The sequence below is a fragment of the Passer domesticus genome, chromosome 4, assembly GCF_036417665.1.
Source record: "Passer domesticus isolate bPasDom1 chromosome 4, bPasDom1.hap1, whole genome shotgun sequence".
NCBI classification, from domain to species: Eukaryota; Metazoa; Chordata; class Aves; order Passeriformes; family Passeridae; genus Passer; species Passer domesticus.
In genome coordinates, this window is record NC_087477.1 from 42,247,879 (window position 1) to 42,272,918 (window position 25,040).

At 42.0% G+C, this 25,040-nt stretch overlaps 2 protein-coding genes across 8 annotated transcripts in view; one reads left to right on the top strand and one right to left on the bottom strand.

Annotated features, from left to right (window-relative positions):
* Positions 1 to 725: 725 nt before the first annotated feature.
* MAP9 (microtubule associated protein 9) overlaps positions 726 to 25,040 on the bottom strand; it is a 96,810-nt gene continuing 72,495 nt past the window's right edge. For 3 of the 6 annotated variants that reach the window (XM_064417453.1, XM_064417447.1, XM_064417451.1), the window contains exon 14: positions 24,074 to 24,353. In XM_064417453.1, the coding sequence (XP_064273523.1) occupies positions 24,089 to 24,353 (265 nt within the window). In that variant the 3' untranslated portion in view covers positions 24,074 to 24,088. The other 3 variants (XM_064417448.1, XM_064417449.1, XM_064417452.1) reach the window with 3 other exon arrangements.
* NPY2R (neuropeptide Y receptor Y2) lies at positions 16,216 to 22,072 on the top strand. Of its 2 annotated transcripts, XM_064417458.1 has the most exons (3): positions 16,216 to 16,450; positions 18,417 to 18,495; positions 19,554 to 22,072. In XM_064417458.1, exon 3 carries the CDS (start codon positions 19,590 to 19,592, stop codon positions 20,745 to 20,747), a length of 1,158 nt encoding a protein of 385 aa, XP_064273528.1. In that variant the 5' UTR covers positions 16,216 to 16,450; positions 18,417 to 18,495; positions 19,554 to 19,589; the 3' UTR covers positions 20,748 to 22,072. The 2 variants fall into 2 exon arrangements, with proteins under 2 accessions (XP_064273528.1, XP_064273529.1); XM_064417459.1 differs by lacking the exon at positions 18,417 to 18,495.

Consider the following 25,040-nt stretch of genomic DNA (forward strand, 5'->3'; position numbering starts at 1 on the left):
TTTTGTGATGAAAGACCTAATAAATGATTTGTAAATCATTTATTCGACAAAATTAAACCAGGGGCACTCCACCCCCAATATAGATTAGTATGGAGGCAATTACAATGTTACCCTTAACGGTGATTATTTATTGGATTTGTTTTTTTCTTGTGCAAAAATCAATGAAACCATTTCAATTTTTCTGAGATTAATTTTAATCTTGATCTGAACCATTCTTCTCAGACACCATGAAGTGCAATAAACCCTTATGACATGTTCCCCCAGTCTGGGGGAATTGCTCCTGTCTCCATTTTTACACAGATGTTTGACAGGCTCATTGGAAATTAACAGTGTGGCCTATTTCACTGCTGGCAGCTTCAGCTGAGCATGAGTTTGAGCCTGTTTCAAATCCCCATGCTCCTAGAAATTTCTTGAGGAGGGATGAGATGCAAGTCTGGGGCAGGCCTGCTGCTGCAAAGAGGAAAAGCTCTGCCACTGGTGTTCACCTGAGTGTCTGTCTCCATTAGAAGCCATCACCACAGCTGACACACAGTACAGGAATCCTCTCTTCAAAGGGAAAAACAGCAACTGGGAGGATGACCCCTGTGAGAGGAGAGTTGTACAACAGGGGGTAAGGTGTTATCTCTAAGCTGTGGCTTGCAGGTTCTCAGTGTCCAGGAATAAAGGAGACCTCGCTCCACTGATAGCCTGAGGAGCAGTCAGGAGTCCTTCCAAGCAGGACCACTGCCCTGCATGGCAGTTTATTTCACAGCTGATGCCAAAGGCATCCTGAAAGAGGAATCTGGGATACATCCCAGCTGAAATGTTAATGCCTCCCAAGCTGCAGAAGGAGAACTCCTGCCCAGAAGCAGCTGAGTGTAGCAGCAGTTGACTGGCAGCTTTCCTGGGGTATTGGACAGGGGCCATTTCATGCTCATTTGTGCAAGGTGAGTAACTCCTTTTGGTGTCCTGTTCAGCTTGCAAACATAAAAGGGTTTTGAATCAGGAGAGCACCTGAATGTAAAAGATTAAAGTAATTCGTAGTCAGGACAGTGTTTTCCTGTGTTCTAGGCAGTGCAATAAACAGGTCTATTTTCTTCAGCTGGATTAAGGCTATGATGCACAGTATTGCAAATCCCATCTCCAATATCCACACGATTGGAAAAACATCTCAGTTGTTTAGAAGTCACAAGACTTTAAGCCCCACATTTTTTATTTATTTACTATTTTACTCTTTAGGCTACATTTCTGAAGCAGCTTCAAGCCTTTCCTTGAGATCAGAATGACTCAGAATATACTCAGAAATGAAAACTCCTTTGCAATGTCTTGCTGCTAGCATTTGGGACTTGAAGAGAAAACATTAACAGTTGTGATACTTGCAATAACATTACAAGAATTGGCAAAGCTGCCTCTGCCTCTGTCTAAATTTCAACTTTCCATATTTCTTTTTTTTTTTTGCTGAAAGCAAAAATAACTGGAAAAAGGGAGACATGACCATTTCATGAGTGGGGATGTGTTCAATTTATGTTATAGAATTTGCTTCTGAACACTCTCAGCAGCTACAGCTGGCTCGACTAATGGTCCTTTATAACAGAACTATTTATTCCCCTCCTCATATCCACACAAGCTATTTTAGATGTATCTTTTCATTCTTTTTCCAAGGTTCATAGAGTATCTTACCTTATGAGAGAAGTAGATCAGCTGAAAAGAGGTACATCATGTTATGGCTCATGTAAAAAAAACCCTATGCTGTTTGAAAAAGCCAGTATATTTCTTCAGTCATGTGAAGTTAAAGCAAGAATGATAAAAGACAGCTGCAGTAGTGGAGAAGACAAAGAAAAATCAAAAGAAAGAACACAAGGTTGACTGTACGATGGATGTATATTGACAGACAGAAAACTTGAGCTCAGGTTTCACACAGAGAGAAAAGGAGGGGGAATCCATCTGATTGTAAGAATAATAGAGTTTTACTGATTTTTCCTTAGGATTCAACCTGTGATTTCCACTCTGGACTGAATCAAGACTAGATAAGGAACACAGAAATGTAAGAAACTTGCTGATGTCTTGTATGACCTACTGGATCTATGAGTAGCTGCAGCCCAAGAGCCAGCCACCTCCCTCACGTGGTGCTGTCAAGGATGTGAAAGCATAAGCCCTTGGCAGATTCCTAAGGCACTCTGCCAGTACTGATGTGGATATTAAAGCTGGAAAAAGCTCAGAAAGTGTGAGAGGGACAGATGTTCCCCAGTTGACTCCAGTGAGCTAACTCAGCTGTCTGCAATGGTGGTTTCAGGGATGCAGCCTGTGTGATGGATACTGCCAGTCACACCCGAGAATCTGAAGGTTAGTGAGCCTTCAAAGGTGATTTAAATACAGTTGAATTTCCTCTGGGGGATTTAAAAAATGGGTATTTGTCAGGGCTGATCCCAGGGGTATTTGTAAGCAAAGAATGTGAAGGATAAACATTTTGGCTCCTACAGCACTAGAGGTGCTGCTATTCTGCCTCTGGACTTGCTCCTGGACAGCTTAAGTGTATTCTCTCTCATGTTTCATGGCAATGCCATGATTTATTTGGATTTGTGACCGAGGAAGGTTTATGGTTATATTTCCGGAACATCCAGTGCAGAAAACCCACTAAAAACAGATCAGAGGAGTTGAGCTGTGCATCTCAGCAGCCTTTAGTCGGTCCCTCTTGAAAGTGAAAACAGGCACAGAGGACAGCTGCAGCTCCTCCAGCTGAATCTAGAGTGCAATGTAGGGAGTGCTGTGGGAGGGGGAGAGGGCTTTACCCTGGTTTTAGAGAATACTGACTTTCAAATTTTGATTCCTTATTACATGCTGGGTAGTGATCCCTCTGTGCTAGCAGTGGGAAATGTCAAGCAGCTGAGATCAACGCTCAGCATTATGATTTGATTGTCCAGGAACAATGTCAGCAATGCATTATAAGAACCCATCAAACAAGAAAGCAAAAATGTTCATACTTGGGGGATTGCTCCTCACCAATCTCCAGCTCATTTGATCCCACATTTCAACTAACACATCCTGGTGTACCCTCTAAACACCTACTAAATTTCAGTGTTTGAAAATGCAGTGGACTTTTGAGCATATTTAAAGAGAAAACAATTCTCATGCTTAATTACAGCAAATTTTTGGGTTTTTTTCTCCTTTGTGTGACTACAACAGACCAAGTTAAGGCTGCTGTAAGAAACAGAAGATTGAACTTAAAAGCAGTAATAATAATAACAATAACAATATTATTATTATTATTAATAATAACAATAATAATAACTGATTTTGGTCTTTTTTCTTGTTGTGATATGTAGGGACATACAGAATATAAATTATATGAAGAGCAAATTGTCATCCATATCCATCAGTTCAAACAACAGTTAATTAGTCTGTGAGATTTTTTTCCCCCTCTGATTATCTATTTGCTGTCCTACTTTCCATGGGTAAAAAAAAAAAAAAGAATAAAAACACCTCCCCTATTTCAACCTTTTTCTCAAATGCAGCACATTTCCAGGGGATGTGATTTGCCTGTCTTCTCTTGGCATTGTGATACAGTAAAGTGGTATCAAAACTGCAACTGATAATTGCCTCAAGTTGTGATAACTGATGAATATAGATAAGTATTTAAGCCTCCCTTAAATGTTTCCATTTCCTCCCTTTGTATGTTTCCCAGTTAGAAACATACAAAATCAATATTTTTTCAGTATTTCCTCTAACAGAAAACCACCATCTAGTGTGGGGGTGTGGAGAGCTCTTTGGCATTTTCATCCTTTTCTGTGAGCTGGGAGAAGGAAGGACAAGAAATCAGGAGAAGTGAAGAAACACTCTGCTGTGTGGGGTATTTGGAGCAAGGCGGGCAGGGAAAGACAAAAAGGTACAGCAGAAGAGGCTGAGTGAGGAGAAGGCAGTGTTTGATGCCTATGGAAACCTAAAAGTGAGAGGGAATCTCTGCCAAAGGGATGAGTTGGCAGAGATTGTTGTACACTCTCCAGGACTTCTGGTCTGTCTTTAATTATTTAGGTCCAGCTTAATACTTTTATTCAAGCAACTCCTCATTCCTGAGAAAAATTGTTTGCTCACCATGCAAAGCACAAGAGTAATGCCATCAGTAAACCTGGGAACAATGTTCAACTCTGGAAACTGGACTCTGATCCAGAAATTTTAATGACTGCAGCAGAACAAAGCCCTAAAATTATGTTCATTAAAAATAATTATTTTTGTGCCTGCCTAATTCATTCTTTTCAATCAACATCTTTCTTATTTAACTGAATTTGCATAATTTTTAAGTTCTATACATTTATACAAAAGATCCATATCTATTTTAAACACTGGTTCACCTCCTTTCATTTTTGCAAAAGCCCATATTTTCCTTAATTCTATTGCAAAAAAATGTCATGGTCAAAATTACAAAAAAAATATTCCTGCCATTGATAATTACCACACAGTTGTTCCAGTTGACAAATTCTGCACCATTGACTGCCTACTGAGATGCAATCAAAATTAAATGGGTGGAAATAACTCTGAAGTGGCAGGTTTAAGCTCTAGCAAAGAAGCACGGGGTCTTATTTTCGTGACAACATAGAAAATTGCCTTCTGGGCCAAACTAATAACCCATTTCATCACCAGCAGTGGCAATGGGAAATGCTGTTTGGAGACGACTCATAAACCTGTGTCTCTGCTGTCCATCCCCCTCATATTTCTCCACTACCCTCCACTGCACCAGAGATGCCAGAAAGTATGTTCCTACCTCTTCATTCCAGTGTCCCTTTATGGATTTGCTGCTCTGGAATTTGTCTGCTTTCTCCTTTTTTAACTTGCTGGTACGGTGCACCTCCACAGCCTTCAGTGCCAGCACATTTAAGAAGAGAGAGCAGCAGTGGTATTCAAAATAGGACTTTTGCAGGTTTTAAACTGCTCTCCAAAAGTTTCAGTGAGTGCCCAGAGGACATCACAGGACTTGGGAAACAACAGTTCTGTATGTTCTTTACACTCTGTCTCTGTGATTTTATAAACTTTAACCATATCCCACTCAGCTTGGGGGAGGAATAAGATCATAAAAAGTCCCAGCCTTCTCTGATTCCCTGTGAAGGCAGCTGCTCCATCCCTTTAATCATCTTAGTTGCTTTTCTCTGCATTTTCTTGAATTTTTCTATGTCCTTCTTAAAACATGTAAATAGGATTGTACAGAATGTTCAAGATGTGGATGCATAGGCATCTTAAATTTTTTTGGTTTTCTCTTACCATCTTTTCTGAGAACACCCAAAATTTTGTTGGCATTTTTTGGCTGCTGTTGCATGTTGAGCAGATGAGTTCAAAGACCCTCAGGTCTCTTTCCTGAGCTCCAGCTGTCAGCTTCCAGTTCAGCCCTGTGTAAGCATGGCTTAGATTATTCTCCCTAGATGCACTCACTATATATATCTAGACAGGATCATCTGCCACATTTTTTTCTGCACTTGCTCAGCTGTGTATGATCTCTCTAGAGCTCATTTCTGTGTGTGAGTGTGTTGTCTGACTTCCTGCAGGAGTTCAGTATCTTCTGTGAACTGAGACATACTCTTGCACCCCTTCCTTCTGCAGGTCATTGATGAAGATCTTAAATAAAACTAATTCCTTAAGATACTCTGCTGCTTACCCTTTATCCTGAAAAGTGGCAAAGATTCTGTAGGCAGATTTGAAATCTTATAAGCACCAGTCCTCCAGCAACTTGATTCCTTTAGTAACTTTCTGACAGGCGTCTTATCATCGGTTTGGTGAAAATCCAAACAAAATATATTTTTTGATATATAGGTAACTTGTAGAACTTCAGAAAGCTTCAAAGCAGGATTTCCCTTTACAGGATTTACTTAGTGCAGTGAAAGCCACAACTTGTTTACAGAAATGTTATTAAATCCTGCACTAATCCAAGTGTTGGCTGCCAGAAGCTGTTTCTGAGCAGTGAAAAGATGAGAGGGGTGGCTTCTTTTTATATTGACTTGATCTTTTGAATTTCTACCTAGGGTGGAAAAGCTTAGACCAAAACTGCCTGAGGGAAGAGATGCTACAAATTTGCGATAAATTGAAAAAGATCTGTTTTGGATTGACCAAAACAAAGTCCAGTGCCTGCAGGAGCCTTCTCAGTGTGGAAACCTCATCTGGTATAAGCTCCAGGCTAGCTAGCTAGTAAAGAGCTCCAGTTTTCAACAACTGCCACAAGATCAATGTCAGAGTTTCCAAAATAGCAGATAAGTTTGGTGTGGATAACTCTGTTCCCTGGCCCTGAATATCTGAAAAGCAGAAAACTTAAAGGCTTCCCCTGAACAGCTTCTGGAGTCCCCTCTGGAGCTATTTCTGCAGTCCCAGATCCTCATACATTTAGTTTCACTGGTCCTTTTTGGACTGGTTTTCTGCAGAAGAAGAGGCTGTTCATGAAAAGCAGAAGGCAAGGTAGCTGCAGGCTGTCAGCCACCGAGGGGACTCTGGATCTTGACACTTTTCCCTCAGACTCCGTGGCTTTTCTGAGCTGTGGGATGTGCAGTGAAGCACTGCTTAACACCAAAGTCAAACACTCTTTCCTTGAAACAAATGTGGGTAGCAGAATCCAAGCCCTGATTTAAAATTGGCCTTTTGTTGCATCACCATCCCGATACTTTTAAACTATAAGACATGTATATGGTATAAACTTTTGGGTAAAAATGTGGATTAGATTTGAATCAGTCAATAGTTCATCAGTGTAGGACTGGCAGATTCACTTTTACAAAATCAGAAGTTGGTGCTCAAGCAGAATTAAACTCACCTGAGATTAGAAAAATAGTAGTAACCTAAAGACTGCTGCATAAATCACATAAACCTGATTTTTAAGTACACAGATTTTTTCTCCCCTTTATTAAGCTTGGTATTATTTATTAATTTTTGGATACATTAAAGTTTTACTAATATGAACCGTCTTCAGTATAAATTGATATATTTTATGGAAAGACAGATTATTGTTTTATTTATATCCATAAATGAATATTATATTTTACATAGGAATTATTTTAAAATAAGATTTAATATTATAGTGCACTATACCTCTGCAATCATATTAACGAATGTGTGATAGCATTACTGCACTGTTCTACTGAGTTTACCAGAAAAAAGGCAGAGAACTGAGTCTGTAATTTTTATTAGTTTGTAACAAGGAATGTCTGTTTCTTTTGTGCAAAAGTTCATGAAGAAGCATAAACAAAAAGGAAGTATTTTTCACTAACAAATACTCGTAATTTAAGACAATATTGCAATAGTAAAACTATTTTAAGTTGCTTTAAGAGTCAAACTAAATTGTGCACCTCCAAATAAAGGTGGTTCTGGAGATGCATGTGCCTGCTGCAAGGTGACAAGGTGAGAGGTGCTGGCTTGTGGGTGCTCTGAGCCACTGCTGTAGCAAGGGGCTGAAGCCTTGAATTACTTTGCCTAAAAGAGTGTGGTGAAGCCCTTCTGTCTTCAAGCTCATGGTTTTACTGCCTTGTATTGTAAAGTATGTCTGCAAAATATTTGTTACTCAGGTTTCTTTACAAAAGTAACATTTTCACTGCAATGAAGGCAAATAGGAGAAATATAAGAGGTTTTTTTAGGCTAGAGAAATTTCAGGATTTCTACAAGGAGCAGGCTCATGGTTGGTCATGTTAATACTTAGCTGCACAGCACAAGATACAATGTCATGGAGAAAATGCAATGCAGTGCAATGCTTTTGCCTTTTGTCTGTGAAAAGGCAAATCAGTTAAACTATTGAATTTTTCATAGGTCTGGTTTCTTTAAAATGTCATAAGGTGGTAGAAAATCAACCAAAATTTACACAAGATTTCATTATCATTCTTCTGCACTAGTTTCCCACTATATAGGCCAGATACATTTGCACTGTAGAGAACAGAGCAATAACATTAAAATCATACAAAACTATATGGCAATTAATCTCTGCTGAGGGAAGAAATGAGGTGATAAAGAAGCAATGTCCTAAATTTTGCTCTCAAATTTGGTAGAGCGACGAAAGTAATAACACTGATAAAGAAGATCTCTCTTCTCACACACAGATGTTAACAGCATTTTCTTCAATTTTGGCAGTGAACAAAAGTTGCTATTAGGAGAGACAAGAGTGCATCCAATACTCTCAGGAGGAGAGGTAAACAGCCAAAACATCTGTGTACAAATGTTTGTTGGTGAGACCATGCTGGGAGGAAGGTTATAGGAATAAAAGACAGAAATGCATGGGAGTGTCCCGTATGACTGGCAGGAATCAATGCTGGAGGAAAGCCAGAATCACAGGGAAGACTTCAGAATAGAGGGGAAGGGTGAGTTGGTGAGAGCCATGAACTGGATTTTTTGTACATAATAGAGAAGCCAGAGTAAGATAGATTGTGTGCAGATGCACAGAACAGGGTGGTCTCTAGTCACTCAACAAAACTCTCCCGCAGAATCTGTAGAGAGATTTGATTTTTCTGGTCTTCGCTCAAAGGCTCTGACTGGAAGGTGTGATATTAATTTCCTGTGATGGCAGATCCATCTAAACCTGCCATCATCTTTACCTGCTAGGTGAAGAATTAGTGCACTGTGAAAATGGGTAAGATTGCCAATATGACAAAAACTTTTATGGACATCAGAATGAGTTTACAGATTAAAACAATTGTTATTTTGGGTTCTTTTTTCTTTCTATTTTTGGCAGTCTAGGACTTGCCATATAGGAAATTTTGCCTGTAACACAGAAAAGGATATTTAGGAAAAAGGGAGTCCATATCTGGAACTTGTCTGGGAGAGGTATTTTGGACAGTTTCTGTGTACAGGAAAGCCCCCCCAAGTCTTTGTGAACAAGAAAGAGAATATCATACAGACCATCTATAAGGACAAATGTGACACAATCTGCAAAGCATTAAGGCTCCAACACTGTATAGTTTTTGTACCTGAAATCAATGGACACTACGTGCTTAAACTTCACTGAGGATCTGGAGAAGAACTACCCATACACAAGATTTCAATCCAGACACTGATGGGGAGAAAATACACTTGCAGATCCTTGCAGTGTCACTAGCGACAGGTGAAATTCCTTTCACTGGAGTTTAGGTACCCACAGTGTACAAATAACTAGCTGAGGTTTCCCCTGGGGTTGAAGAAGGTCTTCTAAACAGCTGATGGTGTTTAGGGTGCAATTCATCCAACCCAACATAATAAAGTTTTCAACTCCACTGGTTAGACTAAGTAGGTCTCTCTTGACCTTAAAAGAGGTCTAAGATAACAATCTCAGATGCAAACACCTCCACCACAGACAGCCCCACACAGCCTCTTGAGATGTTTTTGCATTTCTGGCGGGATTATATGTGTCTTACCATTCCCCAGGACCCTGAGATGATCATGCTGCAGCTTTCAGGACAGGGAGGTGATGCTGAAGAGCAGTTGAATCTTCCCCACTCCAACCTGCAAAAACAGCACTGCAGAAAGAGCTTCTTGCTGAAGGAAGGCTGTGCCAGCCAGACGTGCAGTGTGAAGGGACTAGATCTTCAGGGAATGATAGCACAATTTCAGTGTGGCATGAAGGAGGCTTTCAGCTGCTCTGGAAAAGCAGGAGCTGGCACATTCCTTTGTGCTGAAGCTGGGCAGAGTGGATAAGCTTTGTGCACAGAGGGTGCTCTGGCTGCTGGTCTCCTGGCTGTGTTCAGTCACACAATGCTTAGCCTTACAAACATGCCAAACCCCTACCCACTTTTTTCCCAAGCCTCTTCCCATTCCTTCTCCATCCTAAAATACCCCTAGCAATTCAAATGCCATCACTCTGGAAGATGTGGGTGGTAATCACAGGCACTTAACAAAGGAAAACGGAGTTCATGTAGAAAACTACCAGTTCAGTTCAGAGTGGGAGGCAGACTTTTTGGATCAGAGCACTTTTCAACCTTGTGAAGAAGATAGGCTGACAAGCTTAACTTGTTCACAAACAATGCTGTCAGTCAAAAATGAGGCACTGAAGTTTCACTACACTGGAAGGTGTGACACCTGTGATGGAAAGTATCAGCAAGGAAGAAGATGAAACAGCTGAAACTTCCCAGCATTTCTGTATGTGAGTGTTTGAGTCATGGAATTACAGTTCGAGAAAGGGGATGTACAGGTTTGCTGCATTTAGCCTAGAATTTAGTCCTTCAGAAGTTCCAAAATTCTGACAGAGTGCACAAATGAGACAGTAACCACTTTACTTTATAAAATGAGTCATAAAAGGTATGGGCAGTAGTCTTTTTCCACTTCTTTAGCAATTAAAGTAATTTCTCAAGGATAAGAAATACTTACAAAGGAAATCCATTAATTTAACGCTATGTATTTTCCCCAAAAGATATTACTGCATAAAATGCCACACAGAGGTACAGAATGACCCTGGATGAAGCCAGTGAGGGGTTCAGAACAGCCTGCAAATTCTGTGTAAATGTAGGAAAATTCACTGAAATAGTGTGTAGAAAATTATAAGAATTAATTTACTTTCAGCAACATGGGAGAAAGATACTCATTTTTTGTCTTAGTGATTGAAAAAAAAGAATTTCTTTATATAAGATGACATTTTCATAAAATTTCACTGGAAACTTTTTAATTGCATCTTCTATTTATGCTCACAACAAATATGATGTGTTTTACATGGCATTATATATCAGACAACATTATCAAAGGGCTGTCTTCATTCATGGATGCCATTATTCATCAAAATAATTACATTTCAGATAGGTTACTCTATCCATATTGATTCTTTGGAGCATCTCTTCAGGACCTAGATGCCAACCACACCAGCAATCTTCTTCATCTTAATGAAGGTTGGCTGAGCAAGGTCAAAAGATGACCCATTTCCTTGAGCTTAAGAGCAATATGAAAAGGGTTTGTAATGATAAAAGTAGCATATGGTAACAAAAAACCCTCCAAAACATATGGATATTTTTGAGAAATAGGCTCACTAAAATATATTTCTGAGTAATGTGTAGCCAGCTGTATGCTCTAGGCACTCTCTACAAGGAGGAAAGAATGTGTGCAAACTTTGTGACCAGTTTTCTGTATTCTGACATCTGTAACCTGAAGAGAAGGGAGCACATATTTGAAAGTTTTTCATCTTTTAAACATAGTCCTGTTTGTCCCAAAGACAACACATTCAACAGTGCACAGACATCATCAGCAAGTCAAAAACTGAGCCTGAAAAGAATTTGATTCAGTTTTAAGAACATACATAACCTTTAAAAATTGTTACAAGACTAATTTTTTGACAAAGCAAAGAGTGAGTGGTATTGTTGTTTGTAACAACCAAGCATCTCTAGAATTAGAAGCAACTGGCATGCAAACAAGCATACAACAAACAGATAGAGTTGACTCACTTTTGGAAAGCATCTAGAGATTCATTGCTTTCTCAGCTACCAGAAACTGAGGACTGAAGTGTGTGTGATATTCGAGCTGTAAGCTGTAAGTTAGAATCTATTCTTTGTGATGAGTACTCTAAAATAAACAAAGCATACTTGCCTCGAGAGCATCTAAAAACCTCTTTAGAAGTGGCAACAACTCGTTGTCCATCAAATCTTCAATACACTAATAAAGTGTCATTTTCCACATTACATTTTTGAGCTTTCAGAAATTTTTGTACTTAAAAAGAAGCTGAATTAAGAAAAAAACAGGAAGGAAAAAATGTCTAAAATGCAAAAAACAACAACAAAAAAAGTAAAATGGTTTATTCCTGGTATTTTAAAATCCTATTAAATTTTGGCCAGCCTCTTTAAATTCAAATGACAGAAAATAGATCATAATAAAAGCTGAATATTGAGATTGAGATCTAGTAATTAAAACAGCATAGAAAACCCAAAACTGTGAAGGAACAGTGTGTAGAAAAATTCAAAACTGTGAAGTAATGACAATTTCCATATTCTCTGCAGAGAAAGGATTGCATGTCAGCAAAGAAATAATAAGATGGCAAAATACATACTGAGAATATAAAGCAATATCAAGGACATGCTCATTGCATAAAGATTGCCAACTGGGAACAGTGAATGAATAGAGAAAAACAGTGTGTCTAGTTACTTACAGACTGTGTCACAGGTATGTAAATACAAATAGATACGCGTTGGTGTTAGATGGGCAACTTTAAACCTGTCACTTCTTGGATGAACTAGTCGATCTTACAGAGTTGGCTTTGTCTGAATGAAACAAGTGCCTGAGATGCACGAGGTGATTTGGGAAGGATGTGTTTGAAACACAATGCTCAGCTCGGCAGTCTTGCCTTGTGTGGAAGCAGTGCTGAACTCAGTCACAGCCTGTGAGCAAACAGCCAGTGGAACTGAGCCTTTGGTGCAATCATTTTTGAACGAGATGCACCCAACTGTTTGTTTAGGCAGCACTAGCTGGGAAGTACTGCTGGTAGGAGCTCCAAGTTGTATTTATACATACCTGCCAATACCTCTCATTACCTGCTGACTTGCATTTACCCCTAAGGCAGATTGATGATGTGGTTTTGTGCATACAGTTCTATTACTGCATTTGAAAAACGTAAATAAGTAGAATTGAACCTGTGAGAAAAGGGAACAGCAACAGTTTATAACTGTATGGCAAAATGTTTACAGACCTATATAAATAGAAAATTCACTCCTTAGCCATTGAAACACTTTTTTCTGACCTTTTAAGTAAGAAAAGTATTTTTCCTATATAATTTTACACCATATGATCTCTGTGTGGGTACCACATAACAGATTCATCACAGATATTTTTTCTCAAGGTCATTTTTCATTTTTTTTTTCCCTATTTTATTTTTAAGGGATTTTCCATGCTATGTAGAACACTTAAATCCCTGAAATCTGACTCAATCCAGGAAAATCTATGTGAGTAAGGACTGGCAGAGTTTGGGTTGATTGAGTGGCATGCAGCACAGCACTGCTTTTAAAGGTCAGTGATCAAGGGGCAGCGTTTTTTTTAAATTCAACCCTCACAGTAAATAATATAAGGAAAATTATGTCTGGGATCAGGAGATGGAACAGCTGCTGCCTTCTCTTGTTGATATTCATCAAGCCTTATTTGCCATTTCAGCAAACCTGATGTTGGACAACTTAATGGACAAGGAATGGCAACTCTTTCCTAGTTCTGTGATTCAAACAAAAATCATTACTGCTTCAAGTTGGGGCACCACATGCAGACCTTTATTTTGCTCCTGAGAGCTGGTAAACTTAGAAGGAGCTGGCATAAATGTTCATTGTTCCATCGGAAAAAACCCCTGCATGTTGGACAGAATTTGACAAGACAATTGTCTAACAGTAAAGGGAGTTCAACAGAGACTGCCAGAGGCAAACTACGTAAATCGGATCTCTTATACCCTGCCATACCTCCCTAAGTGGGATTTACAGCAGAAACAACATAAATCCAACAGCCTTTTTTTCCCAAGCTGTTAAGATATGCTATCTAATTTCATCTTAGTACATATACATATTCACAGCAAAAGCTCATTTATAGACTTGCCTTAAATAGGAAGCTGAGATTTAAAGTTCATGTGGCTCATTTATTTAATGCAAGTCAGTTTGCACAGTCTAACTTTACAGTCTATACCAGGACATTGCAAGAGCGTAGCCAACAGTTTGGGAAGTGACTAGTTCCCTCTATTTATCAGCTGTGAGACCACATCTGTGGGCACAGCTGGGTTCAGTTTGGGGCTCCTAGTGCTGGAAAGACATTGGTAGGCTGGAGTGAGTGCAACAAAGAGACACCAAGATGACTGAGGCTGAGTTGCACAACAACCAAAGTGGTGTTGAGGGAACTGAGTTTTGTTCAGCCTCAAAGAAGCCAAAGCTTAATGGAATTCTAACTACTGTTCACAGATACTGGGAGGAACATAGGGCTAGGACAAGATGCATTTAGAACAAGCTGGAATGTGGGAAAGTCTGACTTGATTAAAAAAAATTGTCTTTGAGAATTGTTGTCAGGATGGCCTCCCCATTGAGGGCAGTATCTGTCACTCAGAGATACTCAAAACTCTCCTGGAGAGGAGGCATAGCCTGGCACAACCGGCTGCATCTAGACTTGATTTGATAAGGCTGGACGTGAAGATTTTTGGAACTTCCACCCAACACATGGTTCCACGATTCAATGACTCATGGTTATCCATGGTTTTTGGGATGGAAATTTGAGTGCACACAAAGCAAAGTATCCGCAGTTGCTTTGGAGGTGTTCACCAAGCAGCTCATTTCATACTGAACAGCCCATTTGCTCCTTGACTCCTTCTGCCCTTGATGTTGGTGTTTTCATGGCTTTTGGTTCAAGGCTGTGTTTATGGGGCCATTAAACTCCAGTCTTCTACAAGCAATTACAAAAGCTGGTTTTTATTAGAAATGCATATCCATTTAACATTTCAGTTGTGGCTGAACCCAGAATTGCCTTGTCATAGGGAATAATGCCTCTTTCTCTAGCATGGGAAGCCAGCCCTTACCAGCAAAACAACCACTAGGAAATTGTACTTCTTGACTTCTTCCAGGAATCCGAAGTGTAAGTAAGGAACAGCCTTCCCTTAGCTATGGAATCCAGAGCTGGGCAGATTATAGAGGTTTGTAGCATTTCACTGTACCCTCCAAGACATTAGAAGTAGTCTAAGTTAGAATTGTTAAGTTAGAAGGAATGTGCAGAGTAGGGGAAAACAGTAACACTCCTGAAATCAGTGGCAGGCCACTGCTGACTGCCTGTCAGAGAAGGAAAGGATTGCAGGCTGTCACGGCCATGTATTATACAAGTGCTGTAATTACTAAAACTCATGGCATGCATTTATATCTGTTGAGAGATCAAAAAATAAATCCTACAATTGGATTGACTTGGGAAATGAATAAACAGGGGTAGGAGAATTGAAACTCCTGGCTCTTTATTTAGTCATCAAAGAAATCTATTTTGCAATAAGCTAGGGGCATTCCATTAACAGTCTCAGAAGTGCTGAAGGACTAAGAGCAAGGCCCTTCCTGAAGAGATAGCCTGAATTAGTAAAGATCCAAGGGGGGTTCTCAGGACATGTTTTGAATTTCAAAAACAAGTCTAAATCACTGAAGTTACTCCTTGATGCTCCCTTAACATTCTCTGCTGTAGATAAGGGCATATTATTTATTGAGCATTACCTTTGACAAGGGAAGTGCTTTTGTACCGAGTTTCCTTTCGAAGAAAAAGAGGACAGAAAAGGGAAGATAATGTTGCTGATCCCTGAAACCACCTTAAGTATGAATGCAAATTTACCAAAGTTACAGGAAGTAAAGGAGTATTCCTATTCGGGAGAACAGCTTCTGCAAGGTTTGGGAAGAAAATTGTTTAAGTATCAGTGCTATCAGCCATAGAGAAAGCAAAGTCTCCTAGTTCCTATTTTTGGGAAATACAACCAGGGCTGAAGCACGTTTTGGTAAATCAGGTCCCCCAGATATGCACTGAGACAGTTCCTTGAATCTCTCAGCTGGACCCTACCAGCGGCACAGCAATGCTGCCTGGCACTAGTCCTCTCTCAAGCCGGCTGGCAGGAGAGCTGTTTTGAAAGGTTATTGGTATAGAACCAAATAAAAGCAGCAGCTGTTGTCTTTACCTTTCCAGCCTTGTAAATAAATATGAAATATTTTATTTTGCTCTTGACAGAACATGTAAATGCTTTATTCATCCTCACACCTGCTCTGGCAACAGCCACATCTGAGGATCAGAAAATCTGTGCAAGCTGCGGCGCTTGTAAGCAAGGATTTCCGCAGTTGTTCGGAGCAAAGGCATCCCCTTTATGCTGCCCCGGAAAGCTAGGAAGCAGGCTCGGGTGTGCGGCACGTACACCGGCTCGGGTCTGGCACGACTCCCTCTTTCTCCAAATCCCGGCTTGAGGCCGGCAGCGCTGCCGCCGCTGGCTCCCGAGCGCGGGGCGGCCGGCACATCCAAAACGTGAGGCGGCCGGCACATCCCGATCGTGGGTCAGCCGGCACATCCCGAGCTTGGGGCGGCCGGCACATCCAAAACGTGAGGCGGACGGCACATCCCGATCGTGGGGCGGCCGGCACATCCCGATCGTGGGTCAGCCGGCACATCCCGAGCGCGGGGCGGCCGGCACATCCCGATCGTGGGTCAGCCGGCACATCCCGAGCGCGGGGCGGCCGGCACATCCAAAACGTGAGGCGGACGGCGCATCCCGAGCGCGCTGCCCGCATCCTTCCCCGCTCCCGGAGCCCGGAGCCCGGCGGGCGGAGCCGGCGCCGCGCCCCGCCCGAGCCCTTCCCCGGCGGCGGGCCCGCCCCGCCCGTGCCGCCCTCCCGGCGTGCGGGGGCCGCCGCCGCCGCCTCCAAACTTTGTACGGGGCGAGCGGCGCTGCGGGCCCGCCGCCCGGGAGGGGAGAGCGGCGGGACCCGAGCCGGGCGGCGGAGCGAGGGGCTCCGCTCCCTGCCCTGCCCTGCCCTGCCCTGGCACAGCGGCTCCTGGGGCAGCAGCCGGCCGTGCCTCGCTCGCCTGGTGGGGCGAGAGGAAGGTAAGAACGGGAAGGGGGCACGGAGCGGCGCTCCTGGCACGGCGGGATCCCCGCAGCGCCCGGGCACGGGTGTCTGCCCCCCGGGATGGGTGTCTGCCCCAGGGATGGGTGTCTGCCCCCCGGGATGGGTGTCTGCCCCAGGGATGGGTGTCTGCCCCGGGATGGGTGTCTCCCCCCCGGGCACGGGTGTCTGCCCCCCGGGCACGGGTGTCTGCCCCAGGGATGGGTGTCTGCCCCCGGGATGGGTGTCTCCCCCCGGGATGGGTGTCTCCCCCCAGGAACAGCGCACCGGGGGGCGGCAGGGAAGCGGCGCCGCATCCCGGAGGCGCCTTTGCTGCCAGCTGCGCCTCCGGCAACCCCAGCCCCTTCCCCAGCGCAGGCACTGCGGTCCTGATGGGAATGCTGCTTGCTAATGTAATCACGTATTCTGCCCTTTTTGCTTACTTGGTGTCAGAACCCGTGTAAATCCTCTTTGGGCCTTTCTCGACCGAAAGTTAGACGCAATTTGATGCCTGACCATGAGGATCTGGCTGCTGGGAGGGAAAAAATTGGGGAAAAAGCCCCGGTGTGGTGCAGTATGCAAGGTGTGCTTGTAAATGCTATCACCTGGAGAGTTTATCCCAAAAAAAGAGCAGGAAGTGTCCTGTCAAACACTACCTGGAGTGTCACCTTGGTTTTATCCCCATTTTTTGAAAGCAGCTGATATTTTGCCCACATAACTGTCCCACAGACCATGTCAAACTTGTCCTGTTTATTTCATCGCTTGGTGATACACGAGCTAATTTCTGTTTTAAAGTGTGGTTGTCCTTTCTTTCTCCCTCAGCTTTGTCATATTGACAAGACCAAAGCATCTTTCATCAGCCTGGATAGGGCAGTAACAAATAAAGTAAAAGTGTCAGAGCAAGACAGGGCATTGCTAAAAAGGAGTTGCAAGAAGGAATCAACAGAAAATCAGGGACTAGAGAAATGGGTGAAACTACTTTTGGGAAGAAAGGGAAGCTATGTTTTTTGGCTGAGCTACATCCTTCTGCCTGGATTTAGGGCAAAGAAGGGAAAGAATTTATATTTCTCAGCCCTCACACCTTTCTACTTCTGTGTAGACATTACCTGCGCTGCAAGAAAAAAAAAAAGATATTTTGAAGCATCTGACAGTCCTGAGACCTCACCAAATCTCTACTGTAATAGTGTATAGAAGAGTAATTCCTAGGTGTAGGAATGGGTCAAAGGAAAGTGCTCATCATAGTTCTCAACTTCTGCATAGCCTTGACTGTACAAATTCTGGTGGATCTTTACATTTTTAACCTGGTGGACTAAAGGTGTATTGATAAGGAATCCCTTTCTGACATCCATTGCTTAGGCTAGTAGTTGCTTAGGCTAGTAGGTGAACACTGATTTTACTGCTAAAATCAGCGGTGTACACTAGTATGAGCAGCTGGCATATCTCAGCTACGTGTCTTGTGGTGTTTCACCTCTCAGGCTTACACTATTAATTGCTGAATAAATGTAGACTAAACAGTATGGCATAATTCTGACCTGTTTAGTTGGGGAGAAATGCCTTTCAGTTCATGCAGTCGATCTGCTTATTTTGCAAAAATAGTTTGCCCTGAGAAAATCTTTGGGATGTTGTGTGGGATAGAAGCAAGCAAAAAGGGCTCAGTCTCCTGCTGGTAGACAACCCTCCTTTCTCAATTTGGAAACCATACTGAAGGATGTCACTCGCTGATAGCTACTGGGAACAGAGGTAGGGATGAAAATGGACCTCTGTTCCTCTGAAATGTTTCTCTGAGGATGGAAGGAATTAAATGGAGCTGATGAAAAAAAGAACAAGAATTTTTTAAGAGCCATGTTCATCCAAACACATCAATAGCTGTTTCTTTAGGCAGACTTGAATTTGGGGAGGGTTAAGCTATGTGTAACACTCAATGGCAAGAAAGTGTCATTTCTTTTCTATGCTTGCTTTCCTTAGGGAAGGTAATGAACGGGGAAGTAGAGTGAGTAACTCAGGGTTGCCATTCTCCTGGGTGGTGAACAGTGGTGTTATATTGGTAAGTTTGCTTGGCAGTGTTAATTTCTTATTATTTTCCCAGGCCAGAGAAAGAAGTCCCCATGTTCTTGGATCTTAGTTAGCATGCCACCCATGCTCTGGGCAGTTTTCATGGGGACGTGTACTTTTCTACATTGGTCTGAAGTCCGAGTCAGCAACTGATTGTAAACCATCCATATATTGTGCCTACCAAAGCTTAGGGTAGCACAGAATTTGGCTCAGCCTGTGTAAGGAAGGAAAAAAATAGTGATTTTTATGCCAGTGGTGAAATTCTTACTGACTTCAGCAGGGGAATGATTTGCTCTTCGCTATGACTGCAGTCAGAAATGAATGCCTGATTGGCAGCCTCCAAGGAGCTCTGTTTTCTGAAACATCACACAGAAAGGAAATATCATGTATAACTGTGTTTCAATTGTTTCTTGAATTGATTTCAGCATGAATAAGTTATGTAGTCATTTCAAAGAAATGCTATTATTTCCATTCTATTTCATTGGTATTTTTATTTGCCTCATGGTACAAACTATTGTAAAAAAAGTTTCTTAAAGAAAGACCCCAGCAATTAGTTCACTGATGTTAAGGAAGGGCATAAACCTGTAAGAATTTAGTAACTATTTAAAGGAAACACTTTTCATTAAGGAAAAGCTGGAAGATTATTACGCTAATCACAGTCTGGATGGTGCTGTTTCATGTAGAATTCCCATAGATATTACTGGAAGATTTGTGCTAAATAAGCACTAGTTTTAGGTAGTGGGTTGTAAAAAAAATTATATGCTGCCCAGCAGGATCTTAATCCTTCTGCATTTACTTAGGCAAACTTTGTCTTTGGAATGCTTATGAAATCTGTTCCAATTTTCAGCAGGAGTCATGCCTAAATAATATTACTGGATCAGTCTTCAAAATGTAAGGGCAAGAGAATTTAAATATATTAAGACAGATCTTCTCTTAATCCTGCAATGTAGTGTGTGGGTTAGGAAAGAGATGTAGATTTACCTCTTTGCTTCTTGTCTTAGCCCATGTGGACCAGTTTCTCCACTTGTTCTTGTACTGTTTTGTTTCCAGGGGCAGCTCTGTGGCTTAGACCAGGCTGCTGAAAGGATGGGGCCCCTGGAAGCAGTAGGTGAGGACAACCAGACAGATGAAATGAAAATGGAGCTGTTCACTAAGCTGTACTTGACAAGATACACCACACCACTCAACGAATTGGCTCTGGACCCTAAACCAGAACTGAAGGACAGCACAACACTTGTTGAAGTACAGATAATTCTTATCTTTGCTTATTGCTCCATCATCCTGCTGGGAGTGATCGGAAACTCCCTCGTGATCCACGTGATCATCAAGTTCAAAAGCATGCGCACAGTGACTAACTTCTTCATTGCCAACCTGGCAGTGGCTGACCTGCTGGTGAACACGCTGTGCCTGCCCTTCACTTTGGTTTATACGCTCTTGGGCGAATGGAAGCTGGGCCCAGTCTTGTGCCACCTGGTGCCTTACGCCCAGGCCCTTGCTGTCCACGTGTCTACTGTCACTCTGACTGTGATCGCTCTGGATCGTCACCGCTGCATCGTCTACCACCTGGAAAGCAGAATCTCTAAGCGGATCAGCTTCCTGATTATAGGAGTTGCCTGGGCAGTCAGTGCCCTGTTGGCGAGTCCTCTGGCCATCTTCCGTGAGTACTCGTTGATTGAGATCATTCCTGACTTCAAGATTGTGGTCTGCTCTGAGAAGTGGCCAGGGGAGGGGCAGCTCAACTATGGCACTATCTACAGCATCTCCATGCTCCTGATCCAGTATGTTCTGCCTCTGGCAGTCATCTCCTATGCCTACATCCGTATTTGGACCAAGCTCAAGAACCACGTTAGCCCCGGGGCGGGGAATGACCACTATCACCATCGGCGCCGGAAAACCACCAAGATGCTGGTGTGCGTGGTTGTGGTGTTTGCTGTCAGCTGGCTGCCCTTTCACACCTTCCAGCTGGTCAGTGACATTGACAGTCAGGTGTTAGACCTGAAAGAGTACAAACTGATCTACACGGTGTTCCATGTCGTTGCCATGTGCTCCACGTTTGCCAACCCCCTCCTCTACGGCTGGATGAATAACAACTACAGGACGGCCTTCCTCACGGCCTTCCAGTGTGAGCAGCGGCTGGACTCCATCCACCCCGAAGTATCAGCAGCTTTCAAAGCCAGGAAGAAACTAGAAGCCAAGAGGATTCAGTTCCCTGGGGACTCTTTCACACAGCCTACCAATGTCTAAGATGTCTGACTGTAAAGAAGAAATGAATATGTTGTGGAAAAAGGGATGAACCCATTTTGGTACATGCATTTTCAATGCGTAGTTTTATTCATAAATGATGAAAGAACAGTAGCAGGGAAGTCAAGGCAGGTATTATGATTTGAGGGGAGTTGATTGATATCAAGAGTATGTAAATATACAACTGCAAGGAAGTAAAAGGGAGAGGCTTAGTTTATGGCTATCTCTAACAGGGTAAATAAAAACTCTTCCATCCCTCCCATCTTCTTGTCAAGTCTAAATGACAAGTGCAGGGTTTGCTGGTTTTTCTGGAGGAAGGCAAATGGCTGATTTGTAGGATAGGAATATTGGTGGTGGGAGTGGGTAGTTTTTATATTTGATGTGAAAATCAAGAAATGCAGAAGTCTGCCAGGAGAAAGAAACATGTCTGGTGGGGGAATCAGCTGTGTTGGTTAAATTTCAAACTTTTCAGGCCCCTTCTCTCCTACAGGCATCTTTTGCAAAGACAAGGGAATCAAGAAGACAAATATGTTACTTATTTTTGACTTGTGCTAGACTATTTCAAGCCAGAGCATTTGAAATAGATTAGGTGATGAAAACAGAAGAGAAAAGAAAAACAAAACCCACCCAAATACTGGATTCAGTGAGAGGAAAGGTCAAGTTTCTACATAAAATGGAATGTGGGTTTTGGCCAATCAAATGGGGTAAAAAGGCATCCCTTAAGAATTGGTGTTTATGCTGGTGAGCAAATCACGAGCCTGTGACTTGAACAGTCATTCCCTGCAGATTCCTGCCTTTCATTCTGCTCTGGGAACAGCTCACAAATGCAGTGCTTCAAAGTGGCATTTGAGGGCAGGGAGTGCAGGCTCAGGTCTTCTGTGAGCACTTCATAAACTGCTAATATTTTCATTTTCAGGACCTGCTTAAATGTCTAATGTGTTATTAGCTCCACAGGCTTTGAATTGTTGCTGCTTCTGCCTGGATAATAAAACAGCAGATAATTCTGATCCTCTGGAAAGGCTGCTAGATGGTAAAGTGCTTTCCCTTTTTGTGGTTTTATGTCACATACTCATCTCGTCTCGGAGCTTTTTCCATCTTTAGCCTTTGTGAAAATTAAGAACATCTGAATGACTGTAACCTAATAACAGTATGCTATGTTTATGTGATAACTTATCAGTTATTCTGCATGCTGTAGTTAATAGTTAAATTCCTTTTTTGCTCAGGTATAAAATTTTAATCTGTTTACCGTGTTGTACACAGCAATGTTCAACTTTCTATGTCTTTGTTAAGCCTCTTTGAACTCATTAAAGAGATGAAGAAAATTTCAATCTATGTTTATTCCCAGCTGCCCTGTTGCTTATCTAGAATAAAAACAAGTGTGATATTTTCACTTGAAGTCTAGTTTGATGGCTACATTTCAGCAGCCTCATTTTTTTCTTTGCATTTTTTGTTGTTCCTAAGTTCATTATGTTCTCTCTTACAAATTAAAACCCAATGAAACTCCAGTGCTGAAATGTTTGCAATGTAATGAATGGTATCAGGTCTTTATCAAGTGGAGAAATTCATCTTTGTGTATTCAGTATTTGACACCATCCTTTAAATATCCATGAAATCATTTGGACTTGGATTTTCATGAGCAGAAAAGGGAAGTCTAGAGAATTAGCTAGTGTTTACTCAAGCAGAAAAAAGTATCCATCATTCTTAAACAGTTTTACAAAAATAGATTAATTCTCCACCGTGTTCAGGACACGCTATTGCCTACAAGTTATTTTTGTCTGAATATTAATAATATCCAAAATGTAAAACTCTTACGGGTGAGGAAGGATTATAGAAGTGTGCAATTATTATGGACATCAATCACACGTATCACTTGACTCTGAACCCTTCATCAAAAGTATTATTACTACAAATAGCCTCCTTTATTTAAAACGCAAATGATTTAAAAGTTCTGTTTCAACTCCTTTAAGCCTGTTAGAGTGTGGTATATAGACAGTTTTGAAGTAACCATGACAGTGTGTGCAAAATCTACAATTGCCAGACTAATTCTCTGTAATTTTAAGTCTGCTTTACATCATCCTGTATAAGAGCAATTAATTACAAATAATCTTTCCGTTTATTTCATGGTATCTTTATTTTATGGCTTCCTGAGCTTTCTCTGCAGCCATCATGCTGAGCCAGTAAGTAGTGCACTAATTTACTGCATGGCTTTCCTCTCTGCCTTGTGGAGGTGCTGCCTTGGTCAGTGCCTGCTTTAGGGTAACAAACCCACGCACAATGTCCCACTGCAAGGTGTGGATTTTCCCACTGGTACTTGAAGAGGGCATGTGGAAGAGCCAGCACTGACTTGTGCCTCTTGCATGGCTTAGTCACTCCTGGGACTTGGCTCCTGCACACTACAGTACCCATTACTAGGGGTGTTTCTAGGAAAACACAGCATTTTCACATCATCAAAAGCAATGATGTAGCAATATCACTTGGGTTTGACCCAATTCCCAGCTGTCAGAAGGATCTGGAAACTGAGGGTTCATCCCCATTTCCCTGTAAAGGAAAGTGAACCTGTAAGCAATATCTGACCACAGGACTGAGAAGTCTGCAAACCCCTCTGTTTTGCCTGAAATGGGAACCAGGATCCAGGTCTCCCCATTCACCTATTAGTGCTTTAATTATATTTTTAAGGCATTATATTCTTTTCCTGTTGCTTAGGTACAAGTTTTATACAAAGCTAAAGAATAACAGCAGCATCCACCCATTGCATAATTTGCTAGTGGGCAGCAGGGCATCCCATCCAAAAGGAAATGTCATGAATGGTCCAGAGCAAGAATTTGAACTAATGTACCTCAGTGCTCATCAGTGTGACCTAGCCAGCACACTGCAACCTCTCCTCAGGCAGCAAAGTATGTCTTTTAAGAGCTGTTCTATTGTTCAGTTAAACACTGAATATTATGATTTTATGGGCAGGAACTTATGACCTTTGCATGGCACTCAGGTTCAGGGACAAGGACATCAGAACAGACACAGACAACTTAGGTTAGGCCTCCTCCCTCATTCTCCATGAGTACATCTATTATAAAGATATTGCAGCACAGACAGGATGAGCTCACTGGGACTAGTGCCATGCTGATCTTTGACATTATAGAAATGAGACCTATCCACCACATAGATGCCATCAGATGTGATGTAGGATCCTAGCTGGTCATCAATTTTCTCTTGGCCTCCGTGGAAGAACATGTTTTGATGCCTTGCAAGTTTTACTGTCAGAAATGCATCTCCAGTCTTTGGCAGCAGGCAGTCCTGAACGGTCCCTTATTCCATAGGTACAGCTGCAGCTCTGTGCTCTCCCAGCACTAGCTGGGCAGCAGGCAGCTCAAGCCTGGAGGCAGAAGAGCTGCAGCCATGCACGTTCCTGAGGCTGTCGTGTGTTTGCCTTGGAGGAGAACACAGTGCTGTGCTGCTTCTGGACAAGCGTTAAAGTCACATTGCCTGTTAAGGGTACAGCCAGGGGCTACACGTGGAGAAGCAATCCCGAGTGAGCTTGCTAGGGTTTCCTGGGAAGCCAGTGAAGATGAAGTTTTGGTATGTGGAGACAGTGCTGAACCCTCTCGCTGGGCCCTGTGAGTAAACAGCCTTCAGTGAGAATTGTGATCTCCACTCAGGGCTGGCTGCTGCCTATGACTGAACAGAAAGATTTTCTCAGATTGTTAATCTGAGGAAAAAAAAATAGGTTTGAGGCCATAAGCAGTTAAAATAAAAGGACTAAACCCTGACAGCAAATGGGTTTAATATACATATCTATTTATATATAAATTGTATGTCACAGCCGTGCAAAAGTTGTTCTGTAGAATAAGTGTGTAGAAAACAGTTGTCTGTCTGTATAACCCTGCTTCTATACAATGTGCAGTGGCCACACATACCTTGTCAACATACTAATAAGTTAGATAACACTAAGAGTAATAACAGAATGGGAAATACTACCTGCATTTCATCTGTCAGACCACAAAAAATCACTGAATTCACTGATTAGTATAATCCATTTCCTTGCTTCATAGTTTCTAAACTCTCTCCAGGATTTTCTTACTTTAATCCAGATCATGACCTTAAGGGATGAATTTTGTCTTTGGATGCCTGAGTTATTTACCTAATACTGTCATTATAAATGCCACTCCACAATAGGGGAACTACTTTGTGCCAAATTACAGGTTCTTTGCCCTGAAAAGCTATGAGATGTATGTAAATCCATGCAAGATTGGTTTTGCTAAAGACCTGTGTACTGCAGTACAAATGCTTATTTATGCAATC

What these genes read in the sequence shown, in the direction of transcription:
- NPY2R (XM_064417458.1), top strand. Translation starts at nt 19,590, where the DNA reads ATGGGGCCCCTGGAAGCAGTAGGTGAGGACAACCAGACAGATGAAATG.